Source organism: Stegostoma tigrinum, chromosome 26 (assembly GCF_030684315.1).
Source record: "Stegostoma tigrinum isolate sSteTig4 chromosome 26, sSteTig4.hap1, whole genome shotgun sequence".
NCBI classification, from domain to species: Eukaryota; Metazoa; Chordata; class Chondrichthyes; order Orectolobiformes; family Stegostomatidae; genus Stegostoma; species Stegostoma tigrinum.
This window is the reverse complement of record NC_081379.1, coordinates 49,066,119-49,079,918: the sequence shown is the minus strand read 5'-3', so window position 1 is coordinate 49,079,918 and position 13,800 is coordinate 49,066,119. Positions and strand designations below refer to the sequence as shown.

General features: G+C 43.5%; 1 protein-coding gene across 6 annotated transcripts in view; it reads left to right on the top strand.

Moving 5' to 3' along the window:
• Nucleotides 1-13,800, top strand: part of upb1 (ureidopropionase, beta) — a 128,941-nt gene that overhangs the window by 35,109 nt on the left and 80,032 nt on the right. For all 6 annotated transcript variants that reach the window (XM_048555840.2, XM_048555837.2, XM_048555841.2 and 3 more), the window contains exon 4: nucleotides 5,575-5,669. In XM_048555840.2, the coding sequence (XP_048411797.1) occupies nucleotides 5,575-5,669 (95 nt within the window). The remainder of the gene's footprint in view (nucleotides 1-5,574; nucleotides 5,670-13,800) is intronic.

Genomic DNA, 13,800 nt, shown 5'->3' with positions numbered 1-13,800 from the left:
AGTAGAAACTTTTAGATAGCCGGATATGCCTTATAGGTAATGCGATGGTAAGAAGGATGTGGAGGAGCAAATTTGGAGATAAGGAAGATGTGAGAATTACAGGTACTGAAAATAGGGTGCATTGGTTATCCTAATAAAGACGAGGTTAGTAACAATAAAGATTAATAACAGAGGAATTCCTGAATGGTGAACTTTCTTGATTAATGAGAAAGGTGGCTTTCTGGATTTGGTTCTGGAGAAAGAAATGAGGCAAGTATTATAGTGGGAGTGCATTTGTGGAATAGTGATCATAATAATGTCAGGTTTAGAATATTTATGGAAAAGGAAAAGGTGTAGTCAAGCAATAAATTACTTGACTGGCAGATGCAGATAACTAACTTCAGTGAGTTACATAGAACATAGAACATAGAACAGTACAGCACAGAACAGGCCCTTCAGCCCACAATGTTGTGCCGACCATTGATCCTCATGTATGCACCCTCAAATTTCTGTGACCATATACATGTCCAGCAGTCTCTTAAATGACCCCAATGACCTTGCTTCCACAACTGCTGCTGGCAACGCATTCCATGCTCTCACAACTCTCTGCGTAAAGAACCTGCCTCTGACATCCCCTCTATACTTTCCACCAACCAGCTTAAAACTATGACCCCTCGTGCTAGCCATTTCTGCCCTGGGAAATAGTCTCTGGCTATCAACTCTATCTATGCCTCTCATTATCTTGTATACCTCAATTAGTTAAAAAGGAGTCTGGCCCAGGCAGCTTGGAATCAGAACTCAGTAGACAGAGCAGCTATTAAATAGTGGGAGACCTTCAAAGAGAAAATGGTTCAGACACAGCTGTGTAGATGAGTGAAGATGTAGGTTTAAATAAGACTGTAAATAAGCAATAAATACTAGCCTAGCCAGTAACGTTCACACCCCATGTAATAAAAAAACGACAGTTGTACAGTTCATGATAGATTGGAGATCCAAACTGCATGTCAAACTACAGAGGTGAACAGGAGGCAAAGAGGAGTGTATGACAGTAAATTAACAGGAAACTAAGAGAAGTCCATGAGTTATTTTGTTTGAAATGAATAAATAGTGAAAAGCAGTCAAAGGGAGAATGGCGTTACTCAGGGACCGTTTCGTGGAAGCAGGGTCATGTCTGAAGTACTGAGTGAGCGCTTTAACCATATCCCCTTTTCTCCAGTGCAACAAAATGCAATGTAGCATTAAAGAAGGTGGAAGTAGTGATACTGTGGAGAGGGTAAATACAAATAGGAGGTAATTAAAAGATTGGTAGCCCTCAAAGTCACCCTGTCTGGATGAGAAGTAAGAGTGGAACTTCACAGGCTCAAACCTAGAATTCAACAAGACCTGGGTCTTCTAATCTGTGTTAGATCAGAGATGGTGCCAGAATAGTGGAGAATTGTGAATGTTAAACCTCTGTTTTCAAAAAAGAGAAGGGTGATGTACCCAGAAACTAGAACCCAATCAGGTTAACCTCACTGCTGACATTATTAGCCCAAATGAATTAGTTGGTCCTCAGTCGTGGTGCTGACATTAGGCATCCGTTTACAATGTTTTTGGTACTTTCATTTTGCACAGCTCATGATAGGAGAGTGACATCTACACCTTGGTTTTCTGAGTTTGCACTATGAACCCTATCATTGTTTTCCAACAATCATATCATGGGGCCATGAGGATCAGAATCCACAACTAAACTGGCAGGATTAGGGGGTGGTCTGTTGTGCAAGGCCTTTAGGACTCGCGAGCAATCTTGTGATGATGTCACAGAGCTGCTCCTCACTGGCCACAAATAGTACAGCATGGGAGACTGATAGCAACGGTAAAAGACCATGAAATCCAAGGAAATTTGGCAAAATTAAGCCATGATTAGTTGATTGGCAGGATGCAGAAGCTGACGGTTGCAGTTTCTTTTTTGGCTGGAAGTCTGTGACCAGTGGCTTCCTGCAGGGATCAGTTTGAGGCCGTTGCTATTTGTTGTTTGTATTTATGAGTTAGACTTGCATACAAGAGGCTTGATCAATTTGTTTGCAGATGATACAAAAATTGGTGGGTTGGTAAATAGTGAAGAGGATTGCCCTGGACTGCAATAGGTCTGGTCTGATGTGCTGATCAGTGGCAAATGAAATTCAATCAGGATAAATGTGAGTTGACACACTTGGACAGGACAGATGCACCAAGGGAAAACATGATGAATGGTAGGAACCTAGGAGGCATTGAGGATCAGAGTGACCTTGGTGTGCATGTCCACCAGTCCCATAAAGTATCAAGACAAATAGGTAAAGTGGTTAAGAAGGCACATGGAATTCTTGTCTTTATTAGCCGAGGCATTAAGTTTAAGAACAGGGAGGTTATGCTGGAACTGTATATGAATTTGGTTAGGCCACAGCCTGAGTATTGTGTGGAGTTCTTGAACCACATGATAGGAGAGAAGAGATAGCACTGGAAAGGATGCAGAAGAGATTTACCAGAATGTAACCTGGTTTGGAGAATTTTAGTTATGAAGAGAGATTAGACAGAGTGGGATTGATTTCCTTGGAGCCAAGGAGATTGAGAGAGGTAGTAGGAACTGCAGATGCTGGAGAATCCGAGATAACAAGGTGTAGAGCTGGATGAACACAGCAGGCCAAGCAGCATCATAGGAGCAGGAAGGCTTATGACTAAGATGTCAAAAATAATGTGGGTTTAGATAGCGTAGACAGGAATACACTTCTCCTCGTGTTTGGTGACAGGGAAACATTTAAAGGAGATTTGTGGGGCAAGTTTTTAAACAGAGGGTGGCAGCTGCCTGGAACATGCTTCCATGGGAGGTGCTAGAAGCAAATACATTAGCAATGTTTAAGAGGCTCTTAGATAAACTCATGAACAGGCTTGGAATAGAGGAGATACAGAGCTTGCGCGGGCAGATCGGATTAGTTTAGAACGGCGTCATGGTCAGTACAGTAAATGGAAAAGCCCTGGGGAAAGTTGATGTTCAGAGAGATCTGGGTGTTCAGGTCCATTGTACCCTGATGGTGGCAACACAGGTCGATATAGTGGTCAAGAAGGCAAATGGCATGCTTTCATTTATCATACGGGGTATTGAGTACAAGAATTGGTAGGTCATGTTACAGTTGTATAGGAGTGATAATGGGAACTGCAGATGCTGTAGAATCCAAGATAACAAAGTGTGAAGCTGGATGAACACAGCAGGCCAAGCAGCTTCTCGGGAGCACAAAAGCTGACGTTTCGGGCCTAGACCCTTCTTCAGAGAGGGGGATGGGGATAGGGAACTGGAATAAATAGGGAGAGAGGGGGAGGTGGACCAAAGATGGAGAGAAAAGAAGATAGGTAGAGAGGAGAGTATAGGTGAGGAGGTAGGGAGGGGATAGGCAGTCCAGGGAAGACGCCAGGGAAGGCCCGAAACGTCTGCTTTTGTGCTCCTGAGATGCTGCTTGGCCTGCTGTGTTCATCCAGCTCCACACTTTGTTATCACAGTTGTATAGGACTTTGGTTCGACCACATTTGGAATACTGTGTACAGTTCTGGTTGCCACATTACCAAAAGGATGTGGATGCTTTGGAGAGGGTGCAGCGACGACATTCACCAGGATGTTGCCTGACATGGAGGGCAGTAGCTATGAAGCGAGATTGAGGAGATTCAGATTATTTACATATCGAAAGACGGAGGTTGAGTGGGGGACATGATTGGGGTCTACAAAATTATGAGAGGTATAGACAAGGTGGATAGCAAGAATCTTTTTCCCAGAGTGGGGGACTCAATTACTAGGGTCATGATTTCAAGGTGAGCGGGGAAAAGTTTAAGGGAGATATGTGTGGAAAGTTCTTTATGCAGAGGGTGGTGGGTGCCTGGAATGCGTTTCCAGCGGAGGTGGTAGAGGCAGGCACGATAGCATCGTTTAAGATGTATCTGGACAGATACATGAATGGGCAGGAAGCGGAGGGATACAGATCCTTGGAAAATAGGCAACAGGTTTAGATAGAGGATCTGAATCAGCGCAGGCTTGGAGGGCCAAAGGGCCTGTTCCTGTGCTGTAATTTTCTTTGTTCTTAGTACAGACATAGATGATGATCTGAAGGGTATGAACCTGTACTGTACTATTCTATGACCCAGATTCTATTTTGTGGTGCCAAGGCATACAAAACTGTGGGAAAAGTGCTGGGAAATGGTATTCAAATAGCTAAGTGGTTGTTTTTGACTGGTACAGGTACGATGGGCTGCAGGGCCTCATTCTGTACTGTAGATGTCTGTAACTCCATTGGCATGCAATAATGATATGCAGGCATTTCCCATTCATCAAAATGGAGTTTGGGACCTGGAACATTATGACCTTTGGGCATAGTCCCAATAGTGACAGACTTAAGCACACAACCTTCATAGCTCAGAAAGTGAGGTAAATCCTGAAGTGAGGATGTAACTGGAGGAAACACCCAAGTAAATGAACAAGGTAGCATGTGGTCAACCCTTCAGACACCACCCAGCCTGCATGTGGCAGTCCAGGCTTTGGGCTAATTGGTGATCTCAGACTTGTTGAGAAACCTGGGAAAGAAACAAGTCTTCCATGAGCTAGAGTGTGATAGCAGGTCTTCCCATTCAGAGTTTGATTTTGGTGGTGTCAGGAAGATGGCAGGATTTAGATATGTCACTATTCCACCCAATCATGTGCCTAAGCTCAGCATCTTCAGGATCTTTATTCATCAGATTTATTAGCAGTGGGATCGGATACAAAAGGAAGAAACGTATTCTGAACCTTTGTAAAACATGCTCGCCAATATTGTCAGTGGACCCCTCTCTAAATCTGCAAGATCATTCCTCTTGGAAACCCAGTCTTGTCTCCAATGTCCTTCCAAATGTTTGGTCCCTCTCCAACTCCCATTCCTGTCGGAAGCCCTCAAATATTTTGGCAGCTCGCAAATTTGTTCATGTCTTTTTGAGAGCTCCAAGTTTGAAACCCTCCAATCAGATTTCCGCCCCTTCCACAGCACCAAAACTATTCCAAATATTTCCTTGCTGCCCTTTGAAAACTGGAGGCTCTGGAAAGCCTCTGCTGTTCTTGTCTGCACCCATTATCCCTGTGCTCTTGACCTAGGCCCCCAGTTAATCATCAATTTTAAATTTTTTATCTCAGACCTTCCCTGTTGCTCTCCTCTGCCACTTTTAACAGCATCAAACCCAAGCTTCCTTCATAAGAGATAACAAAGCGTAGAGCTGGATGAGCACAGCAGGTCGAGCAGCATCTTAGGAGCACAAAAGCTGACGTTTCGGGCTGAGAGGGTCTCGGCCCGAAACGTCAGCTTTTGTGCTCCCAAGTTGCTGCTTGACCTGCTGTGCTCATCCAGCTCCACACTTTGTTATCCAAGCTTCCTTCAGCTGTGGATGAGAGTCATATTCAGCTGAAAGCATTAACTTTGTTTCTCTTAGATCACCTCACCCCATCCCCACCCATTGAATCCCTCCTCTGGGTATCTGACATATTCTACATGTATTTTTGAACATTTATTTGGAGCAGTGTTCTACTCTATATATCTTCATCAGAACTCATTGCTGTATTTCTTTTCGTAGCCATGCCATTTGCTTTCTGTACCAGGGAAAAATTGCCATGGACAGAATTTGCTGAATCTGCGGAAGATGGTCCAACAACACGGTTTTGCCAAGAGGTGAGTAGTTTCCCCATGTTACGGAGAACCTTTTACATGGTTTTGGTAGAAAACTTTAAGAACTGCGTAGTGTTTGATTGTAAAGAAATTCTATAAGGCACTGAACGAGCGATATCAATAGACATGTTCTTGACACAACCATGGAAAGTGATATAGATACAATTCCTCAATCTAGGAATTAAGTCATAAGAAGCATCTTAAAAAAGAGGGAGATATGGAGAAATGTGAGAGGAAATTCTAGTTTGGGACAAAGCTGCCAAAATCATGACCAGCAATTGTCGAATGAATCAAATTAGGTTTGTGAAACAGTTGGGAATTAGAGCAGTATAGGTTTCTCAAATGAAAGAGCTGGTGAAAATTACGCAGATAGGGATTACACAGGATATCAGAGCCAAAAAACTAGTGCGCGTAAGAGAGGTCAGTCAGCAGCTAACCCTAATGCAAATATTGTCTGTAAGTTAAAAAAAATCTGCAGACACTTGATCAGTTGATAGTCTGTAAGTTGCAGCCTTAAAGTGGAGAAAAACATGAAGGAAAGTTAAGAGTTCTATTTTTAACAAAACTGAATTTTTTTTCACTTGGCCTAAATTTAGGGTAAGAGTATTTTAGGTATGACGGGGAGCTCCTGTGTGTTGCGTGGCCTGCAGTGTGTGGGGAATCTTGGACATTCTAGGCAGCCTGGATGACCACATCTGCAGGAAATGCCACCAATTTGTTCAGTCTGAGCACTTTGGAGTTTCAGCATCGGCTGGAGGTGCAGCTGTAAAACTGCAAGGCTGCGAATTAAGTGAACAGCATGTCTTTAGATGTGGTCACCCCACCAGCCTAAGAAAGTACAATTCGGGAGGGAATGGGTGACTATCAGCCAGAAGAAAGAAGTTGGGCAGATAGGAGGAAAGTCAAAAGAGCATCTCGCTCAAGGACAATTTTTTTGCATTAGAAAACAATGAGCATGACAGGTGCTCTGGGGAGTGCAGCCAGATGCCCAGCTGTAGATGAAGAGGAAGAAAAATAGGAGACTCAATTGTAGAGACATGACTTGATGATGGTGTGCTGGCTCTCTGTGTCAGGGGCAAGGATGTGACTGAATGGCCGTGGAGCATTGTGAAGGGGAACAGTGAACAGTCAGAGATCATAGTTCACACGTTGTAATCTCTGGATTGCTTGCAGTGCCCTGTGCTAGAGAGGTGAAGTAGGGGGAGAAGGCTTTAGATTCTTGGATCTATGGATCTGTTTCTGAAGAAGGTTGATCCTGTAGGATCATGTTGAGCTGCACCAAAACCAAAAGAGGATTTGACATCCTGCTGTGGGTATGTATGGTCAATGGGTGGTGTTAGTGAGGAATTTAAGCTAGTTTGGCAGTGGGGAATGATGCACAGATAATGGAAGGGTTTGCAGCCATGTAAACATTCAGTCCCAGAGAGAAAGAGAGTAAGAGGGAGTTATCACTGCCATTGTGAATATTGAGTAAAGTAACATCCCCACTTCTGACCTTATGACGGAAGGAAAGTCATTGATGAAGCAGCTGAAGATGGTTGGGTCTAGGACACTACCTTGAGGAACTCCTACAGAAGTGTCCTGGAGCTGAGATGATTGACCTCCCACAACCATGACCATCTTCCTATGTGTCAGGAATGGCTCCAACCACTGGAGCATTTGTCCCCTGATACCCATTGATTCCAGTTTTGCTCGGGCTCCTTGACAACACACTTGGTTGAATGCAACCATGATATCAAGGGTCGTCACGCTCACCTCACCTCTGGAATTCAGCTCTTTTGTCCATGTTTGAACCAAGGCTGTAATGAAGTCAGGAGCTGAGTGGCCCTGGCAGAGCCCAAACTGGGTGTCACTGAGCAGGTTATTGCTGAGCAGGTGCTGCTTGATATCACTGTTGGTGACACCTTCCATCACTTTACTGATGATTGAGAGTAGACTGATGGCGTGGTAATTGACTGGGTTAGATTTGTCCTGCTTTTTGTGTATAGGATATACTTGGACAATTTTCTACATTATCGGGTAGATACCAGTGTTGTAACTGTACTGGTACAGCTTGGCTAGGGGAGCAGCAAGTTCTGGAGCACAAGTCTTCAGTACTACTGCTGGAATATTGTCAGGGCCCGTAGCCTTTGCAGTGTCTAGTGTCTTCAACCATTTCTTGATATCATGTGGAGTGAATCAAATTGGCTGAAGATTGGTATCTATAATGCTGGGAAATACTGGAGGAGGCTGAGATGGATCGTCCTTTCGGCATGGATCAGCGCTTCTAGCTGAAGATTGCTGTGAAAGCTTCAGCCTTATCTTTTGCACTGATGTGCTGGGCTCTTCCATCATTGAGGATGGGGATATTTGTGGAGCCTCCTCCTCCAGTGAGTTGATTAATTGTCCACCACCATTCACAACTGGATGTGGCAGGACTGCAGAGCTTAGACCTGATCCGTTGGTTGCGGGATTGCTCAGCTCTGTCTATCACTTGCTGCTTTCGCTGTTTGGCATGCAACTAGTCCTGTTTGGCAGCTTCATGAGGTTGATACCTCATCTTCAAGCATGCCTGGTGTTGCTCCTGGCATGCCCTCCTGCACTCTCCATTGAACTAAGGTTGATCCACTGGCTTGACGGTAATGGTTGAGTGGGGGATATGCCGAGCTTGAGGGCGTGTGTTGGAGTACAGTTCTGCTGCTGTTGATGGCCCACAGCGCCTCATGGATGCCAGTCTTGAGTTGCTAGATCTGTGCCACACAACATGGTGGAGGTTGTTCTCACTGTGAAGGTGGGACTTCGTCTCCACAAGGACTGTGTGATGGTCACTCTTACCGAAACAGTCATGGAGAGATGGAACTGCAGCTGGCAAATTTCTAAGGAAGAATATGTTATTCCTTCTTGTTGGTTAGCTCACCACCTGCCGCAGACCCAGTCTTGCAGCTATGTCCTTTAGGACCCGACCAACTCGCTCAGTAGTACTGCTGCTGAGCTGCTCTTGGTGGTGGACATTGAAATCCCCCTCCCAGCGTACGCTTTGTGCCCTTACCACCCTCAATGCCTTCTCTAAGTGCTGTTCAACATGGAGGAATATAGATTCATCAGCTGAGGGAGGACGGTATGTGGTAATCAGCAGGAGGTTTCCTTGCCCATGTTTCACCCGAAGCCATGAGACTTCATGTCCGGAGTCAATGTTGAGGACTCCCAAAGCAATTCCCTCCCAACTGTATACCACTGTACTGCCCACTTTGCTGGGTCTGTCTTACCAGTCGCACAGGACATATCCAGTGACGGTGATGGTGGTGTCTGGGACATTCCCTCCATGGTAAGGTCAGAAGTGTTAGCTGATGATTGCACAATGTTCAGCACTATTCATGATTCCTCAGATACTGAACCAGTTCATGTTCAAATGCAGCAAGACTGGACAATATACAGACATGGGCTGAAATGTGAGATTAAAGTTACTTGCATAAGTGCTAGACAATGACCATCTCCAACAAGAGAGAATTTCACAATCGCTTCTTGATATTCAATGGCATTATGATCATTGAATCCTTCATTATCAACATCCTAGGGGTTACCATTCACCAGAAATTACACTGGACCTGCCAGATAAATACAGTGGCTACAAGAGCAGGCCAGAGCTAGGACTACTGCAACAAGTAACTCACCTTCTGACTCCCCAAAGTCTGTCCACATCTACAAAGCATGCTACAACAATATTCAAGAAACTTCTCACCATCCCGGACGAAGTAACCAGTTTGATTGGCATCCCATCCACAAATATACATTCCCTCCACCATCGCTGCTTTTAGCAGCAGTGTGTATTGTCTACATGATGCACTACTACCTGCAACACTTACTCTCTATTACTCACTGGTAATACAACTGGATGAACTTCTGCTCATTTTTCATCTGCCTGTAATGTAATGGTGTCCATTTCCACATCAAGATTTCATTTTTAAGAAGTTACATTCTGGGATACACTCAGATGCTTCTTATATGTATGCTTTTTGAAAAAGCTGCTTTATTTTTTCATCTTTTGTTGTAATTCAACCAACCTGTCTGAGCTAAAAATATTCACTTTGTCCTCCAACTGATCTTGTTTTTTTCTCATAGGTCAACACATTTTCTGATAAATTGAACTTCAGCTTCGTTGTCTTTCTTCTTTGATTTCTCCTTCCATTTCAACCTGTAGCTTTATGACCTTGTTACCACATAGTCACGAAAAATCCCAGGATATACTTCCTGTAACATCTCAGTTGCCTGATTTTCTACAGGCTTTTCAACCACAGCAGGCTTCACTCCCACCTATGATGCAGCTATAACATTCCCAAAGATAACCTGTAGCTCCAGAACAGAGAATTTCTCTATTGCTCCTATCACCACTTTGCTACTTTTCACTGACTCTCCAACCTCACTTTATACAACGGAGCACTGTTCTTCTCACTGTGAACTCCATTACCACTTTCTCTGACAATACTCCTTCCAAAGTACATACTTCCCCATCTTTCACCATCAGAGTTTGATTTGCACCTTACCTCTTAAAATTTTTAACTTGTTTTGGAAGGTCGAACTTAAATGCTGAATATAGGATTGAAGGCTGGATTCTCGGCAGTGTGGAGGAACAGCGGGATCTTGGTGTTCAAGTGCATAGCTCCCTCAAAGTTGCCACCCAAGTGGATAAGGTTGTTAAGAAAGCATATGGTGTTTTGGCTTTCATTAACAGGGGGATCAAGTTTAAGAGCTGCGAGGTTATGCTGCAGCTCTACAAAACCCTGGTGAGACCACCCTTGGAATATTGTGTCCAGTTCTGGTCCCCCTATTATAGGAAAGATGTGGAGGCTTTGGAGAGGGTGCAAAGGAGGTTTACCAGGATGCTGCCTGGACTGGAGGGCTTGTCTTATGAGGAGAGGTTGACTGAGCTTGGACTTTTCTCTCTGGAGAGAAGGAGGAAGAGAGGTGACCTGATCGAGGTGTACAAGGTAATGAGAGGCATGGATAGAGTCAATAGCCAGAGACTTTTCCCCAGGGCAGGATTGACTGCCAGGAGGGGTCATAGTTTTAAGGTGTTAGGAGGAAGGTATAGAGGAGACGTCAGAGGGAGGTTCTTCACCCAGAGAGTTGTGAGCGCATGGAATAGCTTACCGGTGGTAGTCGTAGAAGCGGAGTCATTAGTGACATTTAAGCGACTGCTGGACATGCACATGGACAGCAGTGAATTGAGATGAATGTAGGTTAGGTTATTTTATTTTTGGATTAGGATTATTCCATGGCACAACATCGTGGGCCGATGGGCCTGTACTGTGCTGTACTTTTCTATGTTCTATGTTCAATGTTTACCTACTCCTGCTGGTACACATGAGTAAACCTTATCCGCACAGGTAAATTCTTTAAAGAAGATCTAGTACTTTCTCATTAACCAACCCCCTGACTAGGTTGGACATTCTTTTGCAGTTCCTTACCTTCCACTGGAATCTCCGTTAACAGTTTAATAAGGCTTATCTTGTTTTGCCACATTCCATTTTCCCAGTGCTTTTCAATGCTGCGACTTCACATATTATCTTATTGCAGTGAAAACACCTGAGGGTTTTTACTTCTCACCCCCTCCTTATGGGTTTCTTTTTTAACCTGTGGTAAACTATATTTAAGATAACCAGGTGTAGAGCTGCATGAACACAGCAGGCCAAGCAGCATCAGAAGAGCAGGAAGGTTGACGTTTTGGGCCTAGACCCTTCTTCAGAAATTTCTGAAGAAGGGTCTAGGCCCGAAACATCAGCTTTTGTGCTCTTCTGATGCTGCTTGGCCTGCTGTGTTCATCCAGCTCCACACCTTGTTATCTCAGATTCTCCAGCATCTGCAGTTCCTGCTATCTTTTAAACTATATTTAATATCTTCAATGAGATCTCCTACTACCTTACTACCTGAAGTTCTCTCTTTTCCCCAATTTCTATCCCTCACAAATTGGCATTGATGGCGGAAGCCACACTTTGATTTATGAATGAGCTCATAATCATCTGTTATTTCTGCTGCTAATCGTGCAGTTTTAACTCTCTGCTCCTCCACATGAGTTCCCACCATTTCAGGAAATGAATTTTTGAACTCCTCCAAAATAACTATCTCTATAAGAGCATCATATGTTTGATCTATTTTCAATGTCCTTATATCAAAGTTACTTTGTTTGGTTCTTTCAGAGTCTGAACCTTTGCCCAGGTTTCCTCCTTAGATTTCTAAAACATCCGTATGCTTCTGGCACTAGTTCATATGCACTTAGATGGCATTTTTCATCTCATCCTACTCCCCAGATACCTCCTCTGATAGCGATGTAACTACCTTATTAGCTCTGCCTACTTTCGAGTCTTAAATATGTACAGTATGGAAACAGACCCTTCTGTCTTACTTGTCCATGGCGACCAGATATCCTAAATTAATCTAGTCCCATTTGCTAGCATTTGGCCCATAACCCTCTAAAACCCTCCTATTCATATACCATCCAGATGCCTTTTAAATGTTGGAATTGTACCACCACTTCCTCATGCAGCTTGTTCCATACACCTACCACCCTTTTGCTTGAAAAAGTTGCCCCTTAGGTCCCTAAAAAATCTTTCCCTTCTCACCTTAAACCTATGCCCTCTAGTTTTGACTCCCCCACTCGGGGAAAAGATCTTGGCTTTTCATCCTATCCTTTCCCCTCATGATTTTATAAACATCTGTAAGGTCACCCCTCAACCTCCAGCACTCTATAAAAAATAGCCTCAATCTATTCAGCCTCTGAATCAACAATACCCACATGGTTACAGGCCATTTCATTTGTTTAGCCACTTTCCCAAATGAAATAAGAAAGGGTTTCTATGTCCATCTCATCAAACTTCAGTAACGCTTCAGTAACAGATCCCCATCAAGCGTTTGTATATGATGGGTTTGCCCTTCATCACTTTCCCCATCAAGTGTCCTCCTCTTTTCTTGACACTTTTAAGCCAACTTTCCACTTTCTCAATGAAGTTCAAAATCTCTCACTTTCTGTCTCACTTCTCTCTCTTTCTCCCTCTCTTTTGCTAGGCCCTTGTTTTCTTTTTCTTTTTCTTCTGCTTTTAATCATAATTCAAACTGTTTTATTTCCTTTTCACTTTCTTTTTCCTTCACCATTTCTTCAAATTCCAGCTGCTTCACTTGCAATTACATTTTAGCCATTTCCAATGATTCTGAATGCATTCAAGGCAATTGTAAATACAGATCTGTTGCTGTAATTATCTCCCCTTTCCTCACAGGCAGAGGCAACTCCAGCTTGCTCGCCAGTTCCGAAGGTTTTGTCTTGTTCACTTTTGTATAGACTACCCGGAGTGACTTCTTCCACCCCCAGGAATCTCTTAGTGACTGAATGAGCCATTATTATACAAGGTAGACCCCGTTTGAGCCAACTGAATTTAACACCCAAACAAAAACACCGATACTCAGTGTCTTTGAAACCAATTATCTTCAATCCAGCCTGGAATCGGAGATTTTGATCCTGGATGAATGCCCAATTTGTTATGGACCAGACCAAACCCCCTCTAATATTCAAGGACATAGCCTAGGCCCTCACTTTTACCTTATTTAAAGGGAGGTATAAAGTGCTGTGTTCCAAGTGTAATTTGATTGGTTAAGCTATTCGGTTTTAAGCAAAACTCACTTGATTCTTATCCTACAGTTAAAATACAAACAAAAGAAAGGAATCTGTCTAACATTAACTGTATTGGAAAACTTAACAGAATAATAGATTATTTAACTACTAAACAGCAACTGTTCCAATATAGTAACATCCCATAAACACACCTTTGGCAAAGGCAAAGTAGGTAAAACATATTGTCTCACATGCAATTCTGGCAGCAGAGACAGAACTCAAGCTTTCAGCTGTAGACCAGAGAGAGATGTATAGCTGCTTCCACAACCAACTTCAAAACCTCAATAACTGCTGAAGGCTAAACTAAAACCCTGGTTCTAGAGAGCCTGACTCCACCCATTCATGCTGCTTCCTTGTTCTAACCTTTAAAAAGAACCCAAGGCCTCGCTAGCTGATTACTTATTGGGTTGGAAGAGACAGCTTCGCACCAGTGGCTCAAAACCTGTCTTCCAAAAAAAAGGACAAAATACACATCTTAAAGCCACAGCACCATCA